The sequence below is a fragment of the Aquarana catesbeiana genome, linkage group LG07, assembly GCF_042186555.1.
Source record: "Aquarana catesbeiana isolate 2022-GZ linkage group LG07, ASM4218655v1, whole genome shotgun sequence".
Taxonomy (NCBI): Eukaryota; Metazoa; Chordata; class Amphibia; order Anura; family Ranidae; genus Aquarana; species Aquarana catesbeiana.
Genome location: NC_133330.1, coordinates 17,213,271 through 17,237,581, shown reverse-complemented (window position 1 = coordinate 17,237,581; position 24,311 = coordinate 17,213,271). Strand labels below are relative to the sequence as shown.

Genomic DNA, 24,311 nt, shown 5'->3' with positions numbered 1-24,311 from the left:
CTCCAACAGGGGCCACTCGAGAAGAGGAGGAGCCAAGAGCGCCACTGGGGGACCCCAGAAGAGGAGGATCGGGGGCCACCCTGAGCAAAACCAACTGCACAGAGGAGGTAAGTATGACATGTTTGTTTTTGTTTTTTTAAACTGAACCTTTAGTTACCCTTTAAAAAAATGTTAGTGTGGATGGAGCCTAACTACATAAGAAATGCCAACACTCCTAAAACGCGGCTACAAGACGCCATTAGCAGCGTTTTATATCCAGCATTTTTTAAGCTTAAAAAAACTCTTGTGTGCATGGAGCAGGGGTGTTGCTGGGTCTACAAAAGATCTGGGGCTAGAGCCCATAGCAGCGTAGTAAAGAAAGTCATACACTTGGGCGGACATACACATGTATATAATATGTGTGTGTGTATATCCCCAGAGAGCCTCCCCTGCCCTTGGGGACCCCTGCAGAGACTCGGGGCTATGGGCCCCAAAAGCCACCCCCTAGCGACGCCACTGGCATGGAGCCTTGTCACTGAAAAGCCGTCCTTGAACTAGAGTTGCCACCTCATCCCTTTAAACCCGAACACAAATGAATTACACGGGTTCTGAGGCTAATTAAATGCAGATAAGGCACCAAGTGAGTTTAATTACCACCTTAATCAGCCACAGAACCCGTGTAATTCATATGGGTTTGAGGTTTAAAGGGAGGAGGTGGCAACCCTACCTTGAACTCCAGTTGAGTGACTTTGCCTAGGCTGAGATGATGTCGTCAGTCTGCTGCAGGAAGGAGGAAGTCATTTCCTCAGTCTCCCCCCTCCCCTCCCTCCAAGTGATCAGACTGTACATTGTAACTTTGTAGCAAGTCACAAGGCGAGAGGCTACAGCAGGGGCTGATCTGTATCTAACGTTTGGGAACACAGCTGAAGAAATTCACAGGCACCAAGAATTACACAAAAGTGTCATCTCAGCCCAGAAAGCAGAAGGTGACCCTGGATGATGACTGAACAAAGATGGCGTCGTCCTTCTGGAGAGTGATAGAGATGAAGGCGTTGTTTGGGGGGGGGTGTTCTGTGATATGTGTGAGAGGTCCCCCCTTGTCCATTATATCTGATGACTATATAGGAAGAGACGGCGTCTGGCTGACACTCGGCCCCCAGCTCTGTGGCAGACCACACATGGAGGGCTCCTCGGGGGAGGGTCACAGAGGTCAGCCCCTCCCACGCTAACACTAGGCTCCATTTAGCCACACCCCCTATCTATGAGAACCAATAGCAGCCCTTGGATGGAGTCAGGTGGGCAGTACGTGGGTGGAGCCACCTCCAGCCTGCACAGTTTCTTCATATCCATAATGTACCATAGTTCTGTGGGGCTAGGGGGGTCACAAAATAGAGCCTGTCCCCTTCCAGTGTGAGGGGACCCCTTGTCTGAGGTCACATTCATACAGATCAGTTGCCATTAAAAAAAACAAAAACACGCCCCCTACTTCTGCACATGGGTGGGTAAGGCTAGACAGTTAAAGAACTCCTGCGCATGCGCTGTTCGAAGCTGGAAGCCGCAGCGGCAGATCACGTGGTGTACGGGCCATTTCGGAAGGATCTGCGCGTGCGTGGCGTCTTGCGTGGTCACGTGCCTGGAGAGGCGCTGGGTCAGTGGTGCGCGTGCGCCGTCCGACAGGTGGCGCAGTCACGTGGTGTCCTTGTCCAGGGGCGGAGGATGGCGCGCACGTAACGCGGCGACGGGCCGGGCGGTAGTGAGACGTGCGCGCTCCCGAAGCTGGTAGCTGAGCTATGGCGGAGGGGGGAGGAGAGCTGGTCTCGGTACCGGAACCGGAGAGTCAGAAGAACGAGCTGGGGGAGCTGCTGAAGACTCCGCTGAGGAAGGGGGAAGAGTGGTGAGAGGGGGAGGGGGGAGGGGTACTGTGCTGTATCATCACTGGCTGGCCGGGGGCCTTAAAGTGAAAGCTCCGCCTCCAGGAGCCTGACAGGGGGGGCCACAGGGGCCCCAGACCTCACCAGGAGGAGGAGACCATACATGGATTGGTTGGACAATCCTCAGATCTCTCTGTGATTGGGTGTGGGGACCAGTGATCTCCATTATTGGAGGAGAACAGAACATCAGCTGAAAAATTCCAACCGGCACCGACATTGTGTCCCCCACCTCTTCATATATATGACAGTCATCTTCATCCGTATAATCCTGAGACCAGGGATGGGGTGATGATACCGGGAGATGGGGGGCTGGAGGACGGGGGTGACAAGCTTGGGGCTGAAGCTTAGGAGATGGGGTACTGTGGCTGGCAGATGGGGGTGATGGGACCGGGGGATGGGGAACTGAGACTGGCAGATGGGGGTGATGGGACCGGGGGATGGGGAACTGAGACTGGCAGATGGGGGTGATGGGACCGGGGGATGGGGTACTGAGGTTGGCAGATGGGGGTGATGGGACCGGGGGATGGGGTACTGAGGTTGGCAGATGGGGGTGATGGGACCGGGGGATGGGGTACTGAGGCTGGCAGATGGGGGTGATGGGACCGGGGGATGGGGTACTGAGGTTGGCAGATGGGGGTGATGGGACCGGGGGATGGGGAACTGAGGCTGGCAGATGGGGGTGATGGGACCGGGGGATGGGGAACTGAGACTGGCAGATGGGGGTGATGGGACCGGGGGATGGGGAACTGAGACTGGCAGATGGGGGTGATGGGACCGGGGGATGGGGAACTGAGACTGGCAGATGGGGGTGATGGGACCGGGGGATGGGGTACTGAGGCTGGCAGATGGGGGTGATGGGACCGGGGGATGGGGTACTGAGGTTGGCAGATGGGGGTGATGGGACCGGGGGATGGGGTACTGAGGTTGGCAGATGGGGGTGATGGGACCGGGGGATGGGGAACTGAGACTGGCAGATGGGGGTGATGGGACCGGGGGATGGGGAACTGAGACTGGCAGATGGGGGTGATGGGACCGGGGGATGGGGAACTGAGACTGGCAGATGGGGGTGATGGGACCGGGGGATGGGGTACTGAGGCTGGCAGATGGGGGTGATGGGACCGGGGGATGGGGTACTGAGGCTGGCAGATGGGGGTGATGGGACCGGGGGATGGGGAACTGAGACTGGCAGATGGGGGTGATGGGACCGGGGGATGGGGAACTGAGACTGGCAGATGGGGGTGATGGGACCGGGGGATGGGGAACTGAGACTGGCAGATGGGGGTGATGGGACCGGGGGATGGGGTACTGTGGCTGGCAGACGGGGGTGATGGGACCGGGGGATGGGGTACTGAGACTGGCAGATAGGGGTGACCAGTTGGGGGGATGGGATACTGAGACTGGGGGAGGAGTTCGATCCCCACCATGACTGGACGTAGGGCCGCCATATTCAGCTGAGCTTTGCACAAGGCCATTCATACCATCACCATCACTTGGGGCCCCTTGACTGGCACACGGTCCTTATCTACAAGGTCTTTATTCTACCTCACTGCTTGGGGCCACATGGGCCCTGACTCCCTTTACATGAGCCCTATCTGGTGTACAGAGGCCTCTCCCTGATCATGACATGGCAGTGTGACAGCCACCCCCGTTAGTAATGAAGAGAACCCCCGCTGTGGCCTCTATGGAAGGGTCACCAGCTGGACCTGAGCCCGGAATACGACCGGCGGGAGAACGTGGGGAATGAATCTGAGAGCCAAGCTCGGGGCCCCTCTGATGCCGGTCACATGACTTCCATGCCAAGGAAGGTCAGGTGATCTCAGCCAGAGTGACTCGGGGACTCGCACTTAAGAACCAACTAGATGAGGGGAGAGAACCCTACGTTGTGGTCATGTGACCAGCGTCAGAGGGGGGCCGCGCAGTGTCTTTAGATGACGGGTGGCTTCTATACGTTGTCCGTTTTCTCAACTTCATTCTGCTAAATAATAAAAGTACAGGAGAGTCCGGGGGCCACATGGGGCCCTCTGCAGACCCCAGCATTCAGCAGAGAAAACATTCTTCTAAATAAGATTCCAGAATATACACACAGAACTCTGGACAATCGCTGGATCTGATACAATGTTATAATGTCAGCGGATTCTTCTCCTATTGGTAACATTGTATACATTGTATCTTCCCATTACTTCCCATAGAGATCCGCTATATGTGTAATATTAGGACACAGAGCATTGATTCAGGAAAGTCCCCAATGCATGGAAAATACTGCGGGTGTGGTATGTGTTCTATCTGTATACCACCATTGCAGCCAATCGGCTTCCGGCGGTGCTGATTGCGGGATGCAGGGAGAATCTGGTTGTCTTCTCTCAGACACTTTGGGACTCGTTATCAGCGGTTGGTTGTAGATAAAGTCCAGCAGACATTTCTTATCTGAAGAGCCGGGGAGATTTATTTATAACTCTGGAAATCTGTCCTCTGCTGGGCGCAGTATGCCCTTTGACCCCATTACCCCCACACAGGGCACCTAGAGAGCGGAGGAAAGGAGTGGGAGTGGCCTATGACCTCGTGTGACATTATTACCCCACACAGGGCAACTAGAGAGCAGAGGAAAGGAGTGGCCTATGACCCAGAGTGACCCCATTACCCCCACACAGGGCACCTGGAGAGTGGAGCAAAGGAGTGGCCTATGACCCAGAGGGACGCCATTACCCCCACACAGGGCACCTAAAGAGTGGAGGAAAGGAGTGGGAGCGGATTATGACCCCGAGTGACACCTTTACCCCCACACAGGGCAACTAGAGAGCAGAGGAAAGGAGTGGGAGTGGCCTATGACCCCGAGTGACAACATTACCCCCACACAGAGCCCCTAGAGATCGGAGGAAAGGAGTGGGAGCTTCACCCATCGCATTAAATATCTGCTTGTTGTGGGATTCACAGTCCATGTTACTTGCATCACTCCTCCTGTAATCCCATCCCCCAGCTCCCGCCGGTCCCCATGCACGCTGGTGTCAGAAGTAGGGCGCTTATAAGGCACTCCAGAAGTGCGCCCGTCTCTCCTGAGGCTCGTGAAGGCCGTGCTTTGGGTCGCACAGCTTTATTCAGACACACAAGCTTGGCTTCTTACCGCAGTCTTGATGAGCATAGACTGTGGCGTCTGACGGTTGCACTGCCTCTTCATTTGATTGCGGGAGTCCACGGCAGGTCTGTTGTCGGGGATGTTGGGTGTGATTTGTTTGTTTCATAGGAGAGGCCGCAGATTAATGGCATGTTTATGTAAGTTCATTATTGATTTTGATGGAGTCGGGGTGACACCCAGTGTTGGAGGGTTTCCACCCTCTGAGAATTTCTTTGTGACGGGTTTATCAATACGAAGGATACTCGAAGTGCCGCCAATCACAGGAATATCAGGTCAGTGAATTGTGCTCAAAGGCGGGGCAGCACAGGGGTCATGGGAATACCCCCCCCCCTTTCTCCTTTGCTGTCCAACTAGTCTACATGAAGGGTCATTCCAGTTAGACTCACTCCGCCTGGGATCTTCAAACTACGGCCCGCCAGCTGCTGTGGAACTACACGTCCCATGAGGCATTGTAAAACTCTGACATTCACAGACATGACTGGGCATGATGGGAATTGTAGTTCCTGAACAACTGGAGGGCCATAGTTTGGAGACCTAGAGCTTACATTGAGGACTCTTGACCCCCCCCCCCCCCCCCCCCACGCCATGTGACATCCCGGGGCCAACAACCAGCTCCTATGAAGTCACATGACAGAAGTTGAGGGGGCCTGAGAGGGGTCACCTGCTCCTCCTATATTCCATTACAAAAAAAGTAATTTGAATTTTTATCTATGAGCAGACCACAATCTCCTCGTCTGTGGGGTGTGCGGGTTGCAGCGGGGCGTTTGCTCTACGACTCTATTTATTATTTGGGACTTGTATTCCTAATAGATGAAATGTACAGGCCAGTGTCATCATACTCTGCACACATTCATCTTTGATGTTCCTGGGCCTAGGCTGTTGTGATTTTGCCGTGTAATGACAGTGTCGGGTTGGGCAAGCTGAGAGATGCCGGCCACAGATTGCACAAGACGAAACATCCCTGGGAGGAGGCAGCAGGAGGGAGTGTGCAGACTCTGCCAGTAAATGAAAGTAAAAGCAGAGAGACTTGTTTACCGTCAGCTCTGGAGCATTGTGTGTCGTCATTAACCCCGCTAGAGGAGTGACAGGAGCCCAACCAGTCCAGCCTGTGCGATCACCCACACCAACCAGTTGTTGGAGCGCAGTGTATATGTATTCCACAGGTGCTATCAGCTCCGTTCACCTACATTGATGATAATAGAGCATAAATGTGCAAATTCAGACTTCTATTGTACCAGATTGAGATTCACAGCTATTCTCCATCTTTATTATATGTGAGTTCCCGGGTCTGTACACCTGCTGTGCCCATTATGAGAGGTTCCCATCATCCCTGTGCCAAGTTCCGGGGTCTGTACACCCGCTGTGCCCATTATGAGGGGTTCCCACCATCCCTGTGCTGAGTTCCTGGGTCTGTACACCTGCTGTGCCCATTATGAGGGGTTCCCACCATCCCTGTGCCGAGTTCCGGGGTCTGTACACCCGCTGTGCCCATTATGAGAGGTTCCCATCATCCCTGTGCCGAGTTCCGGGGTCTGTACACCCGCTGTGCCCATTATGAGAGGTTCCCATCATCCCTGTGCCGAGTTCCGGGGTCTGTACACCCGCTGTGCCCATTGTGAGGGGTTCCCACCATCCCTGTGCTGAGTTCCGGGGTCTGTACACCCGCTGTGCCCATTGTGAGGGGTTCCCACCATCCCTGTGCTGAGTTCCGGGGTCTGTACACCCGCTGTGCCCATTATGAGGGGTTCCCACCATCCCTGTGCTGAGTTCCGGGGTCTGTACACCCGCTGTGCCCATTGTGAGGGGTTCCCACCATCCCTGTGCTGAGTTCCGGGGTCTGTACACCTGCTGTGCCCATTATGAGGAGTTCCCACCATCCCTGTGCTGAGTTCCCAGGTCTGTACACCCGCTGTGCCCATTATGAGGGGTTCCCACCATCCCTGTGCTGAGTTCCCAGGTCTGTACACCCGCTGTGCCCATTATGAGAGGTTCCCATCATCCCTGTGCCGAGTTCCGGGGTCTGTACACCCGCTGTGCCCATTGTGAGGGGTTTCCACCATCCCTGCTGAATATTTTTTACACTCAGGTTTACTGGAACAGAACTGGGATTTAAGTATTAGAGATCTCACTGTTTGTATTCGAGGCTTATAAGAATTCAAGGGCTGACACGGCCCAACCGTGTCAGCCCTTGTACTAAAATATGAGTTATGGGTGTACTAGTGTAGGGTATATTAGATGGGTCCTTATGCTGTTCAGGAATTAACTGCTCTGATGATCAAAATTAACTCTTCAGAGGTCCTTGCATGGACTTTAGCAGCACACCAGTCAGGAAGGGAATGGGGTCTGTCCTCCAGGCTCACCAGCTGACATGCTGAGGGCCCACCTGTTGTCAGCTGTCTGCTTCTCCACCATAAAAGGACATTTATCCTTCAAGAGGAGTTCCACCCAGGGGGTCCATTAGAAAAAATAAAAATAAATAAAAGTCAGCAGCTACAAATACTGCAGCTGCTGACTTTTAATTGGACACTTACCTGTCCCAGGGTCCAGCGATGCGGGGGATCGAAGCCCCACTCGTCCCCCCCCCTCCGCTCGTCGGTGCCGGCATTTCAACTGTGGGCGCCGGGCTGTGGCTTCACAGCCTGGCACCCACTGCGCATGCGCGAGCGGCGCCGCGCGCCGTGATTGGCCGCTCAATCACCTGGGACCTGTAATGGGTCCCAGATGATTGACAGGAGGGAGGGAGCAGAGCCGAGCCGAGCCCTTCCTGTGCCAAGGGGGAAGTGATGTCACCAGCCCAGGCAAACGAAGAGGCAGACTACGAGGGACCACCTAGCAACAGGCATTTAGAGGTAAGTAAAAAAAAAAAAATATCCAAATGTGTTTTTGTTTTGTTTTTTTAGAATTTTTCGGGTGGTATTGTTTGTTTGGGTGGAACCCCACTTTCATATCTGTGCTAGTAAACATCCATCTCCTTCACACCTGGGGTGTGTAGGGGAACATTCATGCATCCTTGGACTGTGGTGGCTGTTGGGACTGTTGTGTTCTTGGACTGACGTGACTGTATTGGGGCAGTTCCCTCCTTGGGTCGGGGTGACTCTGTTGGGGCAGTTCCCTCCTTGGGTTGGGGTGACTGTTGGGGCAGTTCCCTCCTTGGGTTGGGGTGACTGTTGGGGCAGTTCCCTCCTTGGGTTGGGGTGACTGTTGGGGCAGTTCCCTCCTTGGGTTGGAGTGACTGTTGGGGCAGTTCCCTCCTTGGGTTGGGGTGACTGTTGGGGCAGTTCCCTCCTTGGGTTGGAGTGACTGTTGGGGCAGTCCCTCCCTTGGGTTGGGGTGACTGTTGGGGCAGTCCCTCCCTTGGGTTGGGGTGACTGTTGGGGCAGTCCCTCCCTTGGGTTGGGGTGACTCTGTTGGCGTGACTCTGGGGCAGCTCCCTCCTTGGGTTAGGGTGACTCTGTTGGGGGTGACTCTGGGGCAGCTCCCTCCTTGGGTTAGGGTGACTCTGTTGGGGGTGACTCTGGGGCAGCTCCTTCCTTTTTGCTTCGGGTGACAGTTGGGGCAGCTGCCTTTCCAGGGTTATTCTAATAATGGCTCTTTCTGTTTCAGGTATCTGGTTGACAGCCGATGGTTCAAGCAATGGAAGAAGTATGTCGGCTACGACTCGTGGGACATGTACAATGTCGGGGAGAACAGTCAGTACCCGGGCCCTGTGGATAATTCTGGATTGTTTTCAGGTAAAGCGAGAGATGACGATCTGCCCGTTTAAAGCTGAATTGAAAACCACTGAATGCAGACAAAATATGTCAAGGGGGTTAAAGCAAGTAATAAGGAGGTGATGCAACGCCTTCTTGCAGTCTGAACGAAAGTGACTCTTCAGAGAGCAATGCGAGTGTAAGCTAGACCTTACATCTTCATACGGTGGCCCCTCAGTATTGCCCCAGTGTACCACGGTCTGAGAACCAGAGACCTACAGGCTAAGGCTCCTGAGTTAGTGGTCTCTTTTAACCACTCCGGCCCCCGCAACGCACCAGTGCAGCCGCTGGATTGCTGTCCTTCAGTGCCTCTCCAGGCTCACCGTCCCGGTGTTATGCCCCAGCAATGGTCTCTCTATTTGATCTTTGTACTGTGGCCCCTTACACACCCCTTACAGCCACCTCGTTCTTTGTTCCAGATGCCGAAACTCAGGTATTAAAGGAACATCTCATCGATGAGCTGGATTATATGCTGCTCCCAATGGAAGCCTGGAACAAGCTGTTAAACTGGTATGGGAGCGTCCAGGGACAGCAGCCCATCGTCCGGAAGGTTGGTAGCGCCTCTGCAGGGTGTGTCGGCACCACAGGCAGGAGCGCCCTCTCTGATCACTGCGTCTCTCTTGCAGGTGGTGGAGCACGGCATGTTTGTGAAGCATTGCAAGGTGGAAGTCTATCTGATCGAATTAAAGCTGAGTGAGAACAACGACCCTGAGAAAATGGTCAGCCGGCACTTCAGCAAGGCGGACACCATAGGTGAGCAGAGAGTACGGCCAGATGACATGGCTGCCGGAGTGACGCTTGTACTCTTAACGCTGTATGAAGTTTTCCCATGAAAGGATGTTGTGTGATGAAGGCGTGTCTGAGCCTTGTTGTGTCATTGCTCTCATAGAATAGACCGCCTGCTGACGCGTTTTGTCCCAGCCACCAGGGATTAGCCACAGAGGTTTGTCCTGCCCACTTATGATTAAGATCCGGTGGGCGTGGTGAAATTTGTCAGTGGGTGTGGTCAGTGGAGCAGCACTGGCTGAGGCCGTCATGTACATTTGATATGGGTCAGGCTGGGTGAGTGGTGTCCCGAATATTTGTTACCTCTAGCTGTTACAGGGCATTCCAGTGTGTTCGACCTACCCACCCCCTTCTCATTTACAGTATATCTTTGTGTAGACATGTTCTCTTGAGTTATTGTACTTTCCATCGACATGAGAGGCTATAGTATATCCATACAGATTCCTCTCTCTGTTTCTTCATTACCCCTCTCCTGTTACAGAATTTATAGAGAAAGAGGTGAGACGCATCTTTAATATTCCTCCTGAGAAAGAGACTCGGCTGTGGAACCGATATATGACGAACACCTACGAGCAGCTCACCAAACCGGACAACACCGTACAGGACGCTGGGCTCTACCAGGGGCAGGTAGTGATGGGCCCGGGGGGTGGGTTGGGTGGGGGGGGGTGCTTACCAGGGGTAGGTAATGATGGGCCGCGGGGGGTGCTTACCAGGAGCAGGTAATGATGGGCCCAGGGGTGGGTTGGGTGGAGGTATGGTTATCGGGGCCAGGTAGTGATTGGGGTGGGTTGGGCGGAGGGGTGCTTACCAGGAGCAGGTAATTATGGACCCAGGGGTGGGTTGGGCGGAGGGGTGCTTACCAGGGACAGATAATGGTGGATCCAGGGGTGGGTTGGGCTGGGGTGTTGCTAACCAGAGGCAGATAATGTGATGGGCCCTGGGGTGGGGGTGGGGGGGTGCTAACCAGGGGCAGGTAATGATGGGCCCGGGGGTTGGTTGGGGAGGGTGCTTACCAGGGGCAGGTAGTGATGGGGTGTGGGCTTGGTGGTCTGCCACAGGGGTAGGTATTGATGGGCTCGGGGTAAGGTCTACCAAGGGCAGGTAGTAATGGGCTGGGGAGGAAGGGAGGGGGTTTGAAGATCTACTAGGGGCTGGTAGCAATGGTCGGGGGGGGGGTCTACCAGGGGCAGGTAGTGATGGATGGGGTGCTAGCTGTGCTGCAAGTGACCTCTGGGGTTGTAATGGACTGGGTGGGGACAGTAGCTGAGGTACCCGCGTCCTCACCTCGTGTCCTTGTCTGGGGTTGTGATAGGCCGGGGGAGGTGGGGTGCGGCGCAGCCCAGTGTCCTTGTTTGGGGTCAGGGACGGGGGGTGGGGTGCTTGCCCGGTCCATTCGTTTTATCTAAGGTTGTAATGTTTTATCTTCTACAGGTGCTGGTCATAGAACAGAAGAACGCAGATGGCACGTGGCCTAGACAGGCTCAATCAAAGTGAGTGTTGTACAAATTTTTCACCCTATCGGAGGAACCTATAAATCCTTGGAATCCAGCCTGAGGCCTGGTACTTGTGTGGCCCTCAAACCCCAGCAGTCCTTAGTGGAGGTGGCATCATTGAATTGCAAAGGGGCTGTAATGACAGCGATCTCTCGCAGTCTCTTGTAATGTCCAGACCCTGACCTTTTCTGGTAGCATGTATGCAACCTCTAACAGTCTTCTGTAACATTACATATACTGAATATTTTGTAAGTTCCCTTGGTGTATAGTTGTATACTGCTCATGGACTGATGGCAGTGGGTGTGTATGCTACAATCTCTTTAGTGTACCTTTTTTGTTAATTTTCTTTTTCTGTTTTGCTTATTTTTTCTATTTTTGTAAAACCTAACAAAAAAAATATTTAAAATGTCCGTTGATGTTTTTTGGGCGGCAGCTGAAGCCCCCTATGCCATCTAAATTGACTACCAGTGCTATACATAGTGCCTGACTGTACTTACCAGAGTCTGATAATTGGTGTCTGTATGCCTGTCTCTCCCCATGTGTCTATGGTGAGATGGGCCTTTTTTCAGTGGGATGTGGATTCCTCTCTATGGGAAAGGGTCAGTAAGGGATTTGGGAGGCAGATCCCCCCCCCCTCCCCTATAAAAGAAGAGGTCTACAAGGATTTGTGGGAAGTGAACCCCTCTATATAGGAAAGGGTCTACAAGGGATTGTGGGGAGTGAACCCCTCTATACAGGAAAGGGTCTACCAGGTTTTAAGAGGGGGTGGACCTCTCTATATATTAAATGGTCTACAAGAGATTGTGGGAGGTGAACCTCTTTATACAGGAAAAGGATCTATAAAGGATTGTGGGAAAGCGAACCCCCTCTATATAGGAAAGGGTCTACAAGGGATTATGGGAAATGATCCCCTCTATACAGGAAGAGGTCTACAAGTGAGTGTCAGAAGTGATCTCTATACAGGAAAGGGTCTACATGGGATTGTGGGAAGCAAATCCCTCTTTACAGAAAATGGTCTACAAGAGATTGTGGGTGGTGAACCCCTCTATACAGGAAATGGTCTACAAGGAATTGTGGGTGGCGAACCCCTCTATACAGGAAATGGTCTACAAGGAATTGTGGGTGGTGAACCCCTCTATACAGGAAATGGTCTACAAGGAATTGTGGGTGGTGAACCCCTCTATACAGGAAATGGTCTACAAGGAATTGTGGGTGGAGAACCCCTCTATACAGGAAATGGTCTACAAGGAATTGTGGGTGGTGAACCCCTCTATACAGGAAATGGTCTACAAGGAATTGTGGGTGGAGAACCCCTCTATACACAAAATGGTCTACAAGGAATTGTGGGAAGTGACACCCTCTGTACAGAAAATGGTCTACAAGGGATTGTGGGAAGTCATCCCCTCTATATAGAAAAAGGTCTTAAAGTGTTACTAAACCCAGAACCTGCAGTCACTATATCTGGTCCCTTACAGTACACAGAACATGGAAATGCAATTATTTTAGTAAATATAAACTGCCAAATACCTTTTTTTATCATCAGCCGTATATAACAGTCTTGTGACTTCTATCAGTCCCTAGTAAACCTTGTAGGAGGAGTTTTCATACTGCGCTGGTACTCTGTCTGGATAGTGCTGATTAGCCCTGTGCTGATTACATGCATCCTCCCAAGAAAAAAAAAAAAAAAACTCTCTAGCAATACATACCAAACTGAGCATGTGCAGCCTGTCCACTGGCTCTGTAAATATCAGGTTATTTTCTCTCTTTGCCTTTCAGGACAGCACCTTGGAGAGAGCATAACTCCACCTCTGAACAGGAAACACTGCGCGACAACGCCCTTTTAAAAATCAGCTGCTTCCATCATGCCATCAGTTTTAGTGTTTCTTCCCCCATGGTGGGGAACCAGAGGGGCTGTGCTCTCTCCAAGGCAGGGGCTTTGGCAATACGTTTGTTTCTGTATCAGACCAGTCCAGCTCCCTCCTGCATGAGAGGGTGGTTGCTCTGGTGCCCGTTCCTTCGCTGGCTCACAGGAGTAAGGGTCTGCTGGTGGTCCTCCGCCCCGGGTGCTCGGGGGGCCGCGGGTGTGCTCAGATGGAGCCTCTATGCAAGGTCTCAGCATGTCAGTGCCGAATCTCCCAGATGGCGGGTGATGTCATTCCGGGGGGTGAAGACTTCCGGCGGGGCGTAGCAGCGCATGGTTCCGGCTGCTGGAACACAGGAGAAAGGGGCGGATCATCTGGCTGTCTTTTCCTTCCGCTCCTGAGCGATGGATGTCAGAGGAGCTGCATTTAAGGAACACACAGGCAGCTGCTGTGGCGCTCGGAATGGAGGTGACAGAGTCGCCGGCATCGATGGCGGATGCAGGCGCCCAGATTCCCAGACAGGCCCAGGTAGGAGAGGTGCAGAGGAGGCACCTCTTTCCTTTCTTCACTGGGTGGTTGTTTTGTTTGATGTGATGGTAGAGCCTGCAGCTGCCTGCTAGGATGACACGTTCCGTTAGCAGTTCAGCATGGAGGGAGACTCTGGGGCACGGTGGGGAGTATGCTTTGGGCACTGTTTCTTGTCTCTCTATCGCAGTAGTATCTCGCCCTAATAGAATGGGGGTTGTCTCTGTCTTACAGAAAGCCACTGCCAAAACAGAGAACTGCAGGAAGAAAATGCCCTTCATGCAAAAACCCATTAAGAGGCTCATGGCCCAAACCACTTTGCAGATCTTGCATCGCTGGTTTAGTGAGGGAAGAGTCCACACAGGAGTGTAAGCTCTTTTCCTCAGTGAGAAAGGAATTTGACTGGCCCTCCTCTTTAAAGACGCCATGGACAAAAGAGCAGACGCACTTTTAAAAGCCTGTGACTCGTCCTTATCTAACCTAAAGCCGGCGATGGCCGCTACAGTAGTAGCCAGAAACATGGAATGCTGGTTGGAACATCTTTAATGGCCATGTGGTAGCAGGCACCTCTAGGAAAGATTTGCTAGAGTCCTTCCCTACCCTTTTTAAGAGCGATCAATTACATGGCAGATGCCTCGGCGGAATCCATTAGAATGTCGGCCAGGTCTTCAGCCCTAGTTAATTCAGCTAGGAGGGCTCTTTAGCTTAAGACCTGGTCAGGGGCTCCACTTCAAAGGTAAAGTTGTGCGGAATTCGCTTTTACAGGAGATCTGATGTTTTGGACCAAAATTAGAAACCGTCCTTGATAGAATGGCAGACAAGAAGAAAGCCTTTCCGCAGAAAAAGCCCAAAAGCTCAACAAGCCCATAAAGAAAAAGATCAGACCCAGAAAAGACCCTGGAATCCTCAAAAGGGGAGAGGCAGAGGAGGGGTACTCTTTAGACCCCCCCGGGCAAACCTCAAAAAAGCAATGACGACCATCTTCCAGGAGGCGGGAGGTTGCAGGCTTTCCTGCCAGGTTGGGAAAAAGCATCAAAAAGCCTGTTTGTTCTGAATCTAATCGGTCAAGGATATCGGCTAAAATTCTCAGACACCCCCAAGTCGGTTTTACATTACAGACCTTCCAAGGGATCAGGAAAAAGCCCTGGCGATAACGTCTCTTCTGAGAGAACTGATGCAACTGGGTGTTATTTCCCAAGTCCCGAAGGACCAAGAAAGGAAGGGTTTTTACTCCCCACATTTTCTTCATCAAAAAAACCATCTGGGAAATTTCGTCTGGTCCAGAATCTTCAGGTTGAGAATCAATCTATAAAGTACAAAAGGTTCCATATGGACACGTTTTTCTCTGTGAAAAATTTACTTGCCCAACTGTTACATGGCATCCATCGACCTGAGGGATGCTTATCTCCATATACCAATTGCAGCTACATCGCAGAAATTCCTGTGACTAGCAGTCAATTTGGGGGGGGGGTTTGGCATCATCAGCTCAGGGCGCTGCCCTTTGGCCTTTCCTCCTCTCCCAGAGTGTTCATGAAAGTAATGGCAGAGGCTCTGGAGTCCCTGAGACTGAGGGGGATCTCCATAGGGGGATCTCCATATCTGAACGATCTACTTCTGTTCGCAGAACCAAAAGATCAGGTAGTGGTCAATCTGCAAGTAACCCAGGGACATCTATACAGCCTAGGTTGGCTTCTGAATCTCCAGAAATCAAATCTCAACGAGTGAGGTTTCTGGGATGCGAAATAAATTCAGTAGAACAAAGAATCTTCCTCCCATGGGAAAAGGTAGAAAAAATGCAGTTGGCTCTAAGAACACTTCAAAACCAACATGGAGGTTTCAGTAAGGAAAGCCATGTCAGTTTCAGGTCTGTTAACCGCAGCACTCCCTTCAGTGCAGTGGGCCAGGCTACATGCTCGACGTCTACAGGCAGACGTTCTACTGAACTTGACACACCAGGAACCTCTGGAAATTAAGTTCAAAATAGGAACAAGTGCAAAAAGGTCACTAGGGTGGTGGAGAGACCAAAGGAACATCCCAAAAGGACTCCCATGGACTTTTCATGGGGGTGGGGAGCTCACCTCAAAGAACAGACAACACAGGGAGTTTGGTCCAAGCCAGAGGCAAGAAGGTCCTCAAATTTGAGGGAATTCAAGGCTGTCCGTCTAAGCTTCCTATTCTTTCAGCAGGCCCTAAAAGAACAGCATGTCCGACAACCAGGTGTTGTCGGACAACATGGCGGCAGCATTATACCTAACAAAGCAGGGGGGCACAGGGAGCAAGACCCTGATGGAACTATACTGATTTGGGCAGAGGACAATTTGGCCTCGCTGTCCAGTCTATCTGAAAGGCATGGAAAACACCCTAGCAGACCTTCTCAGCAGAAGTAAGGGAGGTGGAATGGTTGTTAAACCAAGAGTTATTCGAGAAGATCAGAGTTGGGGCCTTCCTCAGGTGGACCTCTTTGCAAACCAAATAAATGCAGAAATATCAGCCTTCTTCTCTCTCCAGAGACAGGATCGAGCGTTTGGGGTGGACGCATTATCTCACAAATGGGACTTCCTCCTGTCTTATGCTTCCCCTCCCCCCACCCCCGTTTTAGCTAAATACCTAGTATGTTGGAAAATTCAGAACAGAGTCCACAGATCTGATCCCAATTGCTCCCTATTGGCCAAAGAGACCCCGGTTCTCAACCCTATTGAATTTCTCAACAAAACCTACCTGGAGATTACCAATCAGGGAGGACCTTCTGGGTCAGGGTCAGATGCTCTGTCCAGATCCAGCGTACCTCAATCTAACTGCCTGGTTTGTCCGAGGTGCTGGCCTGAAGGGCTCGTAGAAATACCTTCACCGGTAAGTCTAACTAAGGTTGTTTTTTTTTTTTTTTTTTTTTTAAGACCAAGGAAGAAGGGCAGAAACAGACAGACAGATCATATAGCCTTTATACACAATGCAAAGGATTAACCCCTTAGGTTCCACAGTGAGTATAACAAACATGCTTTACTGCATATACAGACTGATTTTACTGTTGTGGGTTTAGTAACACTTTAATTCCCCTTTTGACCTAGCTAAGTGTCTGAAGTAAAGAGCAATGTGATGATGACACAGACTGTATATAAGGCCCCAGGCAGTATGCAAGAAAAGCAGTGTGCAGTGATCTGTAACAGGAAGCTCCTGAGATAAGAATCGTCCACTTGCATATAAACATAAGATAAATGGCATGGTGTAATCTGTCAGAGCCGGCGGGCACAGAATCACAGAGCGGAATGGAGCAACAGCCTGTGATGAGAGCAGAGCCAGCACAGGTCTGACAGGAGATGAAAGCCTTGCAGCATGCAACACCATACACGGGACAGCAGTGAAAGTGGGCGGCATTGGCAGCAGGTAACGCATTTCCGACTGAGCAGCCCTTTTCTCAGCAGATGACAACATGCCGCACATCTTTTGTTTTTGTATAAGCGGATAATTTTTCTTTTGCGTTTCCGGTTACTGATACATCTCTGCTTTTATTACATCCTGCCTGTGTCTGCTGGATCCCCCTGGATATAACCCAAGGAGCTGCTAGTTGTGTTACCCATCTATGTGGTGGATGACAGCTGCATCCCCTTTTACTTCTGCTCAGCCCTGTTTATATGCACCATTCTAGTTGGTCTTAAAGCGGAGGTTCACACAAAAATTGAACCTCCGCTTTTTGGAACCCTCCCCCCCCCCCCCCCCCCCCCCCTCCGGTGTCACATTTGGCACCTTTCAGGGGGGAGGGGGGGTGCCTAAGACAGATATTTTCACCCACTTCCGGCATAGACTCCCACGGGAGTCTATGCCTCTTCCTGTCCCCCCGCGCTGTCTGCTGGGACACACACGGGTCCCAGGAGATAGCGGGGACCAGTTAGGACATGCAGCGCGACTCGCGCATGCGCAGTTGGGAATCGGGAAGTGAAGCCGCAATGCTTCACTTCCTGATTCCCTCACAGAGAATGGCGGCGGCAGCTACCGAGGGACGGTTCGGCCTCAGGTGCCGACACAGCTGGATTCGGGGACAGGTGAGTTTCCTTATTTTAAAAGTCAGCAGCTGCAGTATTTGTAGCTGCTGACTTTTAAAAAAAAAAAAAAAAAAAGTTTTTCGCGGGACTCCCTATTTAAATGCTGTGCATAATTATTTTCCTATAGGACTTGTCATGCAAATTTGATCTGCTGTTGTATTATGCCAGCCTGGTGTGTATATCAGAGTCTGCATGCCTTTTTCATGGTCTGTGTCCCCCAACAGGTCAAGCACAGCGACGAGTAGATCCTACACTACCCCAACCAAATCGCCAACAAGCAGCTACATGTCTACTGCTTCCTCCTCATCGTCCTCATCATCGCCACCATCCTCATCCTCCACCATCACCAACGGAGACGGCGGCAGCAGCAGCAGCTATGGCATGAACAGCATGGGGAAAGGGTGAGTTACCAGGAACATATCATTTGGGTCAGTAGACAGAAGACCATCTGTATGTACTGAATAGAACTCGCGCTAAGTGAAAATATAATAGATAAACTGCAGCGGCTATTTCAAAAGTGCTAGAACCTCAAGAATGAATGTATGGATTAACCGCGCTAGCAAAATATTAAACAATTGATATTTTTCTTAAAACATTGACGGTGATAATCTTATCAAATTCAAAATATTATAAAGTGCTCCAAAATAAAGTGCTTCTGTGATTCAGGATAAAGCGTTCAAGTGCCACACTCCCCTCTTGTGACCCCCACTCACCAGAGTTAATCGACCCTCTGCTTTGCAGTCTTTGGTCGAGAGAGCTGTGATCTAAATGATCTGGTGTGAGGAATGGACTCGCAAAGAATCTTTCCATAGGGGTCTTCCCGTTGATGTACTGAGGTAGATCAGTCATAATGGGGAAAAAAACACAAGAAAAAGCCAATAGTGAAGAATCGCTAGTACTGTGTGTGCTGCACAATCAACCAACGCCACTCATGAGATATCTGAGTTCAAGCAGGCATCATTGTATGATCTGGGTCCTTGCGTTCCACGGACGGCGGAAGTTGCGTCACTGCTTTACGAAACCGGAAATGCATCAACGCGTTTCGTCCCTCCTCCAGGGCTTCATCAAGGATATTGGCTTTTTCGTGTGTGTATTTTTTTTCCTTTATGATTGATCTACCTCCGTCCATCCACATGAATACCCCTATGGACAGTTTCTTCGTGAGTCCATTCCTCACACACACCAGATCATTTAGATCACAGCTCTCTTGACCCCAGACTGCAAAGCCGAGGGTCCATTAACTCTGGTGAGTGAGGTCACAAGAGGGGAGTGTGGCACTTGAACAATTTATCCTGAATTACAGAAGCACTTTATTTTGGAGCACTCGGCACCTTATAATATTTTGAATTTGATTAGATTATCACCGTCAATGTTTTAAGCACATTATCATATGTTTAATATTCTGCTAGCACGGTTAATCCAGAAGAAGTCCATAGTTGTCTCCAGCAATAGAACTGGAGCTATGACCCTGTGCACACAACTAGGGTAATATGTCTGAGTGTGAGGACCTCTGCTGATTGCATATCCTGTGAACAGTTGTACAATCCTCAGCATGTGTCATGTAGATATTTAGAGGTGGCATTTGTAACATGTTCAGGTGTTTTAAAGAATTTTTGGCAGTTGCACATAGGATTATCATTCCTTCTTTATTCTTCCAGGGGATACGGGTCATCCTACATGTCGTCCTACAGCTACAGGGAGCCTTCCAGCAAGCCTGGCCTGTGTGGGCTCAGTAATCTTGGGAATACGTGTTTCATGAACTCTGCTCTTCAGGTATGTTCACATGCCAAATATCCACCTCCCACCAGAGGCTGCAGCGCCGCGCCTCCTGGAATCCCACCAGAGGCTGCAGCGCCGCAACACCTGGAATCCCACCAGAGGCTGCAGCGCAGCACCTCCTGGAATCCCACCAGAGGCTGCAGCGCCTCCTGGAATCCCACCAGAGGCTGCAGCGCCGCGCCTCCTGGAATCCCACCAGAGGCTGCAGCGCCCCGCCTCCTGGAATCCCACCAGAGGCTGCAGCGCCCCGCCTCCTGGAATCCCACCAGAGGCTGCAGCGCCCCGCCTCCTGGAATCCCACCAGAGGCTGCACAGCTTCCTGAACTCCCAGCCATTCGTATGGGGCCATGGGAATGCCCCAATAAGGTCCTATCTTTTCCTGAGGACGCACCTTGTCATACTCTGTGTTTAGACAGGGCCCTGTGAAGTAGAGTTCACAGTGCAGTTTGTGGCTTCACCTCTAGATGTCGTCATAGTAAAATAAATGGAGCAGGTGTAGGCACTCGAGCTTTACATGTTCATTCATGCCAGGCACGTGTACTGTGCATAGGTGCCCAGAAGCTTTATTGTGGGTCAGACTCTTAGCTTTTATCTGTATTGTCACCCTGTGCTTGTCCTGGTGCAGCTCCTTAACCTTGACCTTCCTGTCTTTCCCCGGCAGTGCCTGAGTAACACGCCGCCTCTAACAGAATACTTTCTGACTGATGACTACAAGGAGGAAATCAACAAGGAGAATCCACTGGGAATGAAGGGAGAGATTGCCATGGCGTACGCTGAACTCATCCGACAGATCTGGTCCGGAGAACATTCTTATGTGGCTCCTCGAATGTTCAAGGTAGGTGGAAATCTCTGCGCTACTTCATTGTCCAAATATGTATGTCGCTGTAGATTTGGGGCCTTTTTTTGTTTTCTGGTATAATGACTCCATGTTGTATCTGCGTGTTGTCTCTGGTTAGACGCAGGTTGGTCGATTTGCCCCGCAGTTCTCAGGGTACCAGCAGCAGGACTCTCAGGAACTGCTAGCTTTCCTTTTGGACGGCCTCCATGAAGATCTAAACAGAGTGAAGAAGAAGCCGTACCTGGAGCTGAAGGACGCTGACGGGCGGCCGGACTCTGTAAGGGAGTATTCTGCATTCACTGATTTCTGCCGGCGCTCTTCCTCCCAGATGATTTTACAATTGTGCATTCCTTCCTGTGCTTTAGGTTGTAGCCAAAGAAGCCTGGGACAATCACCTGCGGAGGAACAACTCCATCATCGTAGACATTTTCCACGGCCTTTTCAAATCTACGCTGGTGTGCCCGGAATGCGCCAAAGTTTCAGTGACCTTTGACCCCTTCTGCTATCTTACCCTCCCTCTCCCTATGCGGAAAGATCGCACCATGGAGGTTTTCCTGGTCCGCAGCGACCCGCATTGCAAGCCCACCCAGGTGAGCGGACTTTTCCTGGTACGGACAAGGGTTAATGTCACACTCCTGTCCTGACGGTTAACCAAATGCCCGGTCTTGTTGTCTTTCAGTACCGATTGGTTGTGCCTAAAATGGGCACGGTCTCTGACCTGTGTGCAGCTCTGTCTAAACTCTCAGACGTTCCTGCAGAAAATGTGAGTATCACTCAGCCTTTTATATAAGGCGCTGCCTCTCCTGTACCATTCAGTAGCCTGAATACCTTAAAAACAGTGTCAGTGGGAGACGGGAGGTGGGTGTCTCATTGTCATCATGGCCCGTGTGACCACTAATGACATTATCGTCCTACATTTGTCTAATTCACAGATGGTGGTGACAGATGTCTATAATCACCGTTTTCACAAGATCTTCCAGGTGGATGAAATGCTGAGCCACATCATGGAGCGAGATGACCTTTTTGTGTAAGTGTGGATCCCCCCCTTGCCTTTCCTAACCAGGCTGGACCCCCCCCCTGCCCTCCCTAATCAGGCTGGACCCCCCCCCCCCCCTGCCCTCCCTAATCAGGCTGTACCCCCCCCCCCCCCTCTGCCCTCCCTAATCAGGCTGGACCCCCCCCCCCCCCCCCTGCCCTCCCTAATCAGGCTGGACCCCCCCGCCGCTTGCTCTCCCTAATCAGGCTGGACCCGCCCCTTGCTCTCCCTAACCAGGCTGGACCCCCCCCCCCCCCCCCGTCCCTTGCTCTCCCTAATCAGGCTGGACCCCCTTGCCCTCCCTAACCAGGCTGGACCCCCTTGCCCTCCCCAACCGGGCTGGACCCCCTTGCCCTCCCCAACCTGGCTGGACCCCCCCCATCCCTAACTAGGTTGACCCCCACTTTCTCTGCCATCCTTAACTAGGTTGAACCTCCGCCATCCCTGTGGAAGCATGGCATTTCTCAGGACTTGTTTCGTGCTGGTGACAACTGTGCACCATTCTTCTGTAATTTGCGTTAAAACGGCCACTTGTAGTCTCCATCAGAAGGCCGGGTGACAAGGCAGGAACACAATTGAAAAGGGGGGGGGGGGGGGGTAGAACGTTCTCACACTGTAACAGGAAGTGCCTGAACAAGGACCTTCATGGCAGGATCACCAGGAGTTTCATGAATGCTGTAGATTTAAAAATATGGAAAACATGGCATGCTGATATGTTAAAGCGCATCTGAGATCTTAGTGGTTGGATTTACATCTGCTTTAATGTAATAAGGAAGTATTTTTAATTGTGGGGGTTGGGGGAAGGTTTCAGGTGACGGTGCTGAGTAATGACAATTCCCATAATGTCACGTTCCCAGCGCTGATGAAAGATCGGGGGGGTATATTCTAGGGAGTCCCTTCTGATTCATCATATATGCACATAGGGCTTGTTTCAGTGTTTATATGGGCCGGCAAAGTGCAGCGTGGGTGAAATGTGGGCCGGCAGAGTGCAGCGTGGGGGTGATGTGGGCCGGCAGAGTGCAGCGTGGGGGTGATGTGGGCCGGCAGAGTGCAGCGTGGGGGTGATGTGGGCCGGCAGAGTGCAGCGTGGGGGTGATGTGGGCCGGCAGAGTGCAGCGTGGGGGTGATGTGGGCCGGCAGAGTGCAGCGTGGGGGTGATGTGGGCCGGCAGAGTGCAGCGTGGGGGTGATGTGGGCCGGCAGAGTGCAGCGTGGGGGTGATGTGGGCCGGCAGAGGGCAGCGTGGGGGTGATGTGGGCCGGCAGAGTGCAGCGTGGGGGTGATGTGGGCCGGCAGAGGGCAGCGCGGGTGTAATGTGGGCCGGCAGAGGGCAGCGCGGGTGTAATGTGGGCCGGCAGAGGGCAGCGCGGGTGTAATGTGGGCCGGCAGAGTGCAGCGCTGGTGTAATGTGGGCCGGCAGAGGGCAGCGCGGGTGTAATGTGGGCCGGCAGAGGGCAGCGCTGGTGTAATGTGGGCCGGCAGAGTGCAGCGCGGGTGTGATGTGGGCCGGCAGAGTGCAGCGCGGGTGTGATGTGGGCCGGCAGAGTGCAGCGCGGGTGTGATGTGGGCCGGCAGAGTGCAGCGCGGGTGTGATGTGGGCCGGCAGAGTGCAGCGCGGGTGTGATGTGGGCCGGCAGAGTGCAGCGCGGGTGTGATGTGGGCCGGCAGAGGGCAGCGCGGGTGTAATGTGGGCCGGCAGAGCGCAGCGCGGGTGTAATGTGGGCCGGCAGAGCGCAGTGCGGGTGTGATGTGGGCGTGCAGCGTGGGTAATATTGCCGTCGTCCTCTGTCCTGTTTTGACTCTCATTGTATTTCCAGGTACGAGGTTAAATCTTCTCGGACTGACGACTCCGAATGGATCACATTGCCTCTCTGCTTCCGTGAAAGACGTTACCGTCAGAGCACCTCTGCTGGAACCATCCTGTTTGGGCAGCCCTTGTTGGTCTCTGTGCCCCGCCACAACCTGACTGCAAAATTGCTGTATAATCTCATCCTGGAGAGGATCCAGTAAGTGTGACCGGCCTTTTCTGCCTTAACCCCTACCTGGCCAGAGCTCACTGATGCCTACATACTCCGCTGCTAAACCAAACTACAGTTCCCATCATGCAATGGGAACTGTCACTGTGGGTGTGGTTTGTTGCCGACCCAAAGTTGGTGGAACAGACGACGAGTCTGAGAATTCCGGGTCCTCCCACTGCAACCAGCAGTGATGTAATTCACTACAAACAGGTAATGAGGAGCACTGAGCCCTTATTATGGAGGATTCTGGGAGTGACTTTACAATGTTTGCACTATTGATTCGCAGAAGACGACCATATTTGTTGGAAGAGGAAATGTCATTTCTGAAACTGCTTTAACATTTCTTCCTGGAGTTCCGCTTTAATTTACATACAACATATTGATCAAACTTTTTACGCTCCTGATGCCCAACTTGTGGCCTGAGGGCCAAATGCGGCCCCTTGGTGTGCGGCCCTTGAGCCTTAGCAGTCTGTAGTAGGTACATTGATTAGAGTAATAGGATCTATATTGGTCCCCTGTAACATCATCCCAGTTTGCTTTTGTCTTCAGCAGCATATCCCCACCAAGAATGTATCCTGTGCTCACTCTCTGACCCTCATCTCCTTTTAGGTCTGCAGTCTGACACTCCTCTCCCAGCATTACATATATTGGACATTATGTGCTGCCCTTTGGTGATGTCAGGGGCCACATTTGATGCCCCCTTTAGCTCATAAGTTGCCATCCACTGTTCTGAATCCTGTAAAACATTTCTTCAGCCTGTAGGTGGTGCTGTGCCCCTCTCTCTGGGCACACACTCAGCTGCACTGTGCAATTTGTAAACTTCCATTCACTTCCATAATTCATATGGTGATCACATGATGATTGGTTCCCAATCGGCTGTGTGAGGTGTGTGGCCAGTATTTGTCATTGAGCTGGTATAGAGACCCCCCCCCATCCACCATAGTACTGCCTGCAAGGACAAGCTTGGAGCGGAGCAGTGTGCAGGAATTGGCCGCCTCCTACATAGGAAAGAGAGGAATGGGACTGTACCAGTGTTTGTGTGTGTGTGTGTGTGTGTGTGTATATATATATATATATATATATATATATATATATATATATATATATATATATATATATATATATATAAAGCTATATAGCCTTGAGAAA

At 51.9% G+C, this 24,311-nt stretch overlaps 1 protein-coding gene across 1 annotated transcript; it reads left to right on the top strand.

Annotated features, from left to right (window-relative positions):
- Positions 1-1,628: 1,628 nt before the first annotated feature.
- Positions 1,629-23,150, top strand: USP4 (ubiquitin specific peptidase 4; the record flags this gene model as incomplete). Its single annotated transcript, XM_073591702.1, is given in 14 exon segments — positions 1,629-1,873; positions 8,644-8,771; positions 9,209-9,339; positions 9,416-9,542; positions 10,057-10,202; positions 11,007-11,065; positions 17,717-17,893; positions 19,151-19,265; positions 19,933-20,106; positions 20,228-20,386; positions 20,475-20,699; positions 20,789-20,872; positions 21,042-21,136; positions 22,962-23,150. Coding segments are annotated over 14 exon segments (1,913 nt in total), but the record flags the coding sequence as incomplete, so codon positions are not given.
- Positions 23,151-24,311: the final 1,161 nt, after the last annotated feature.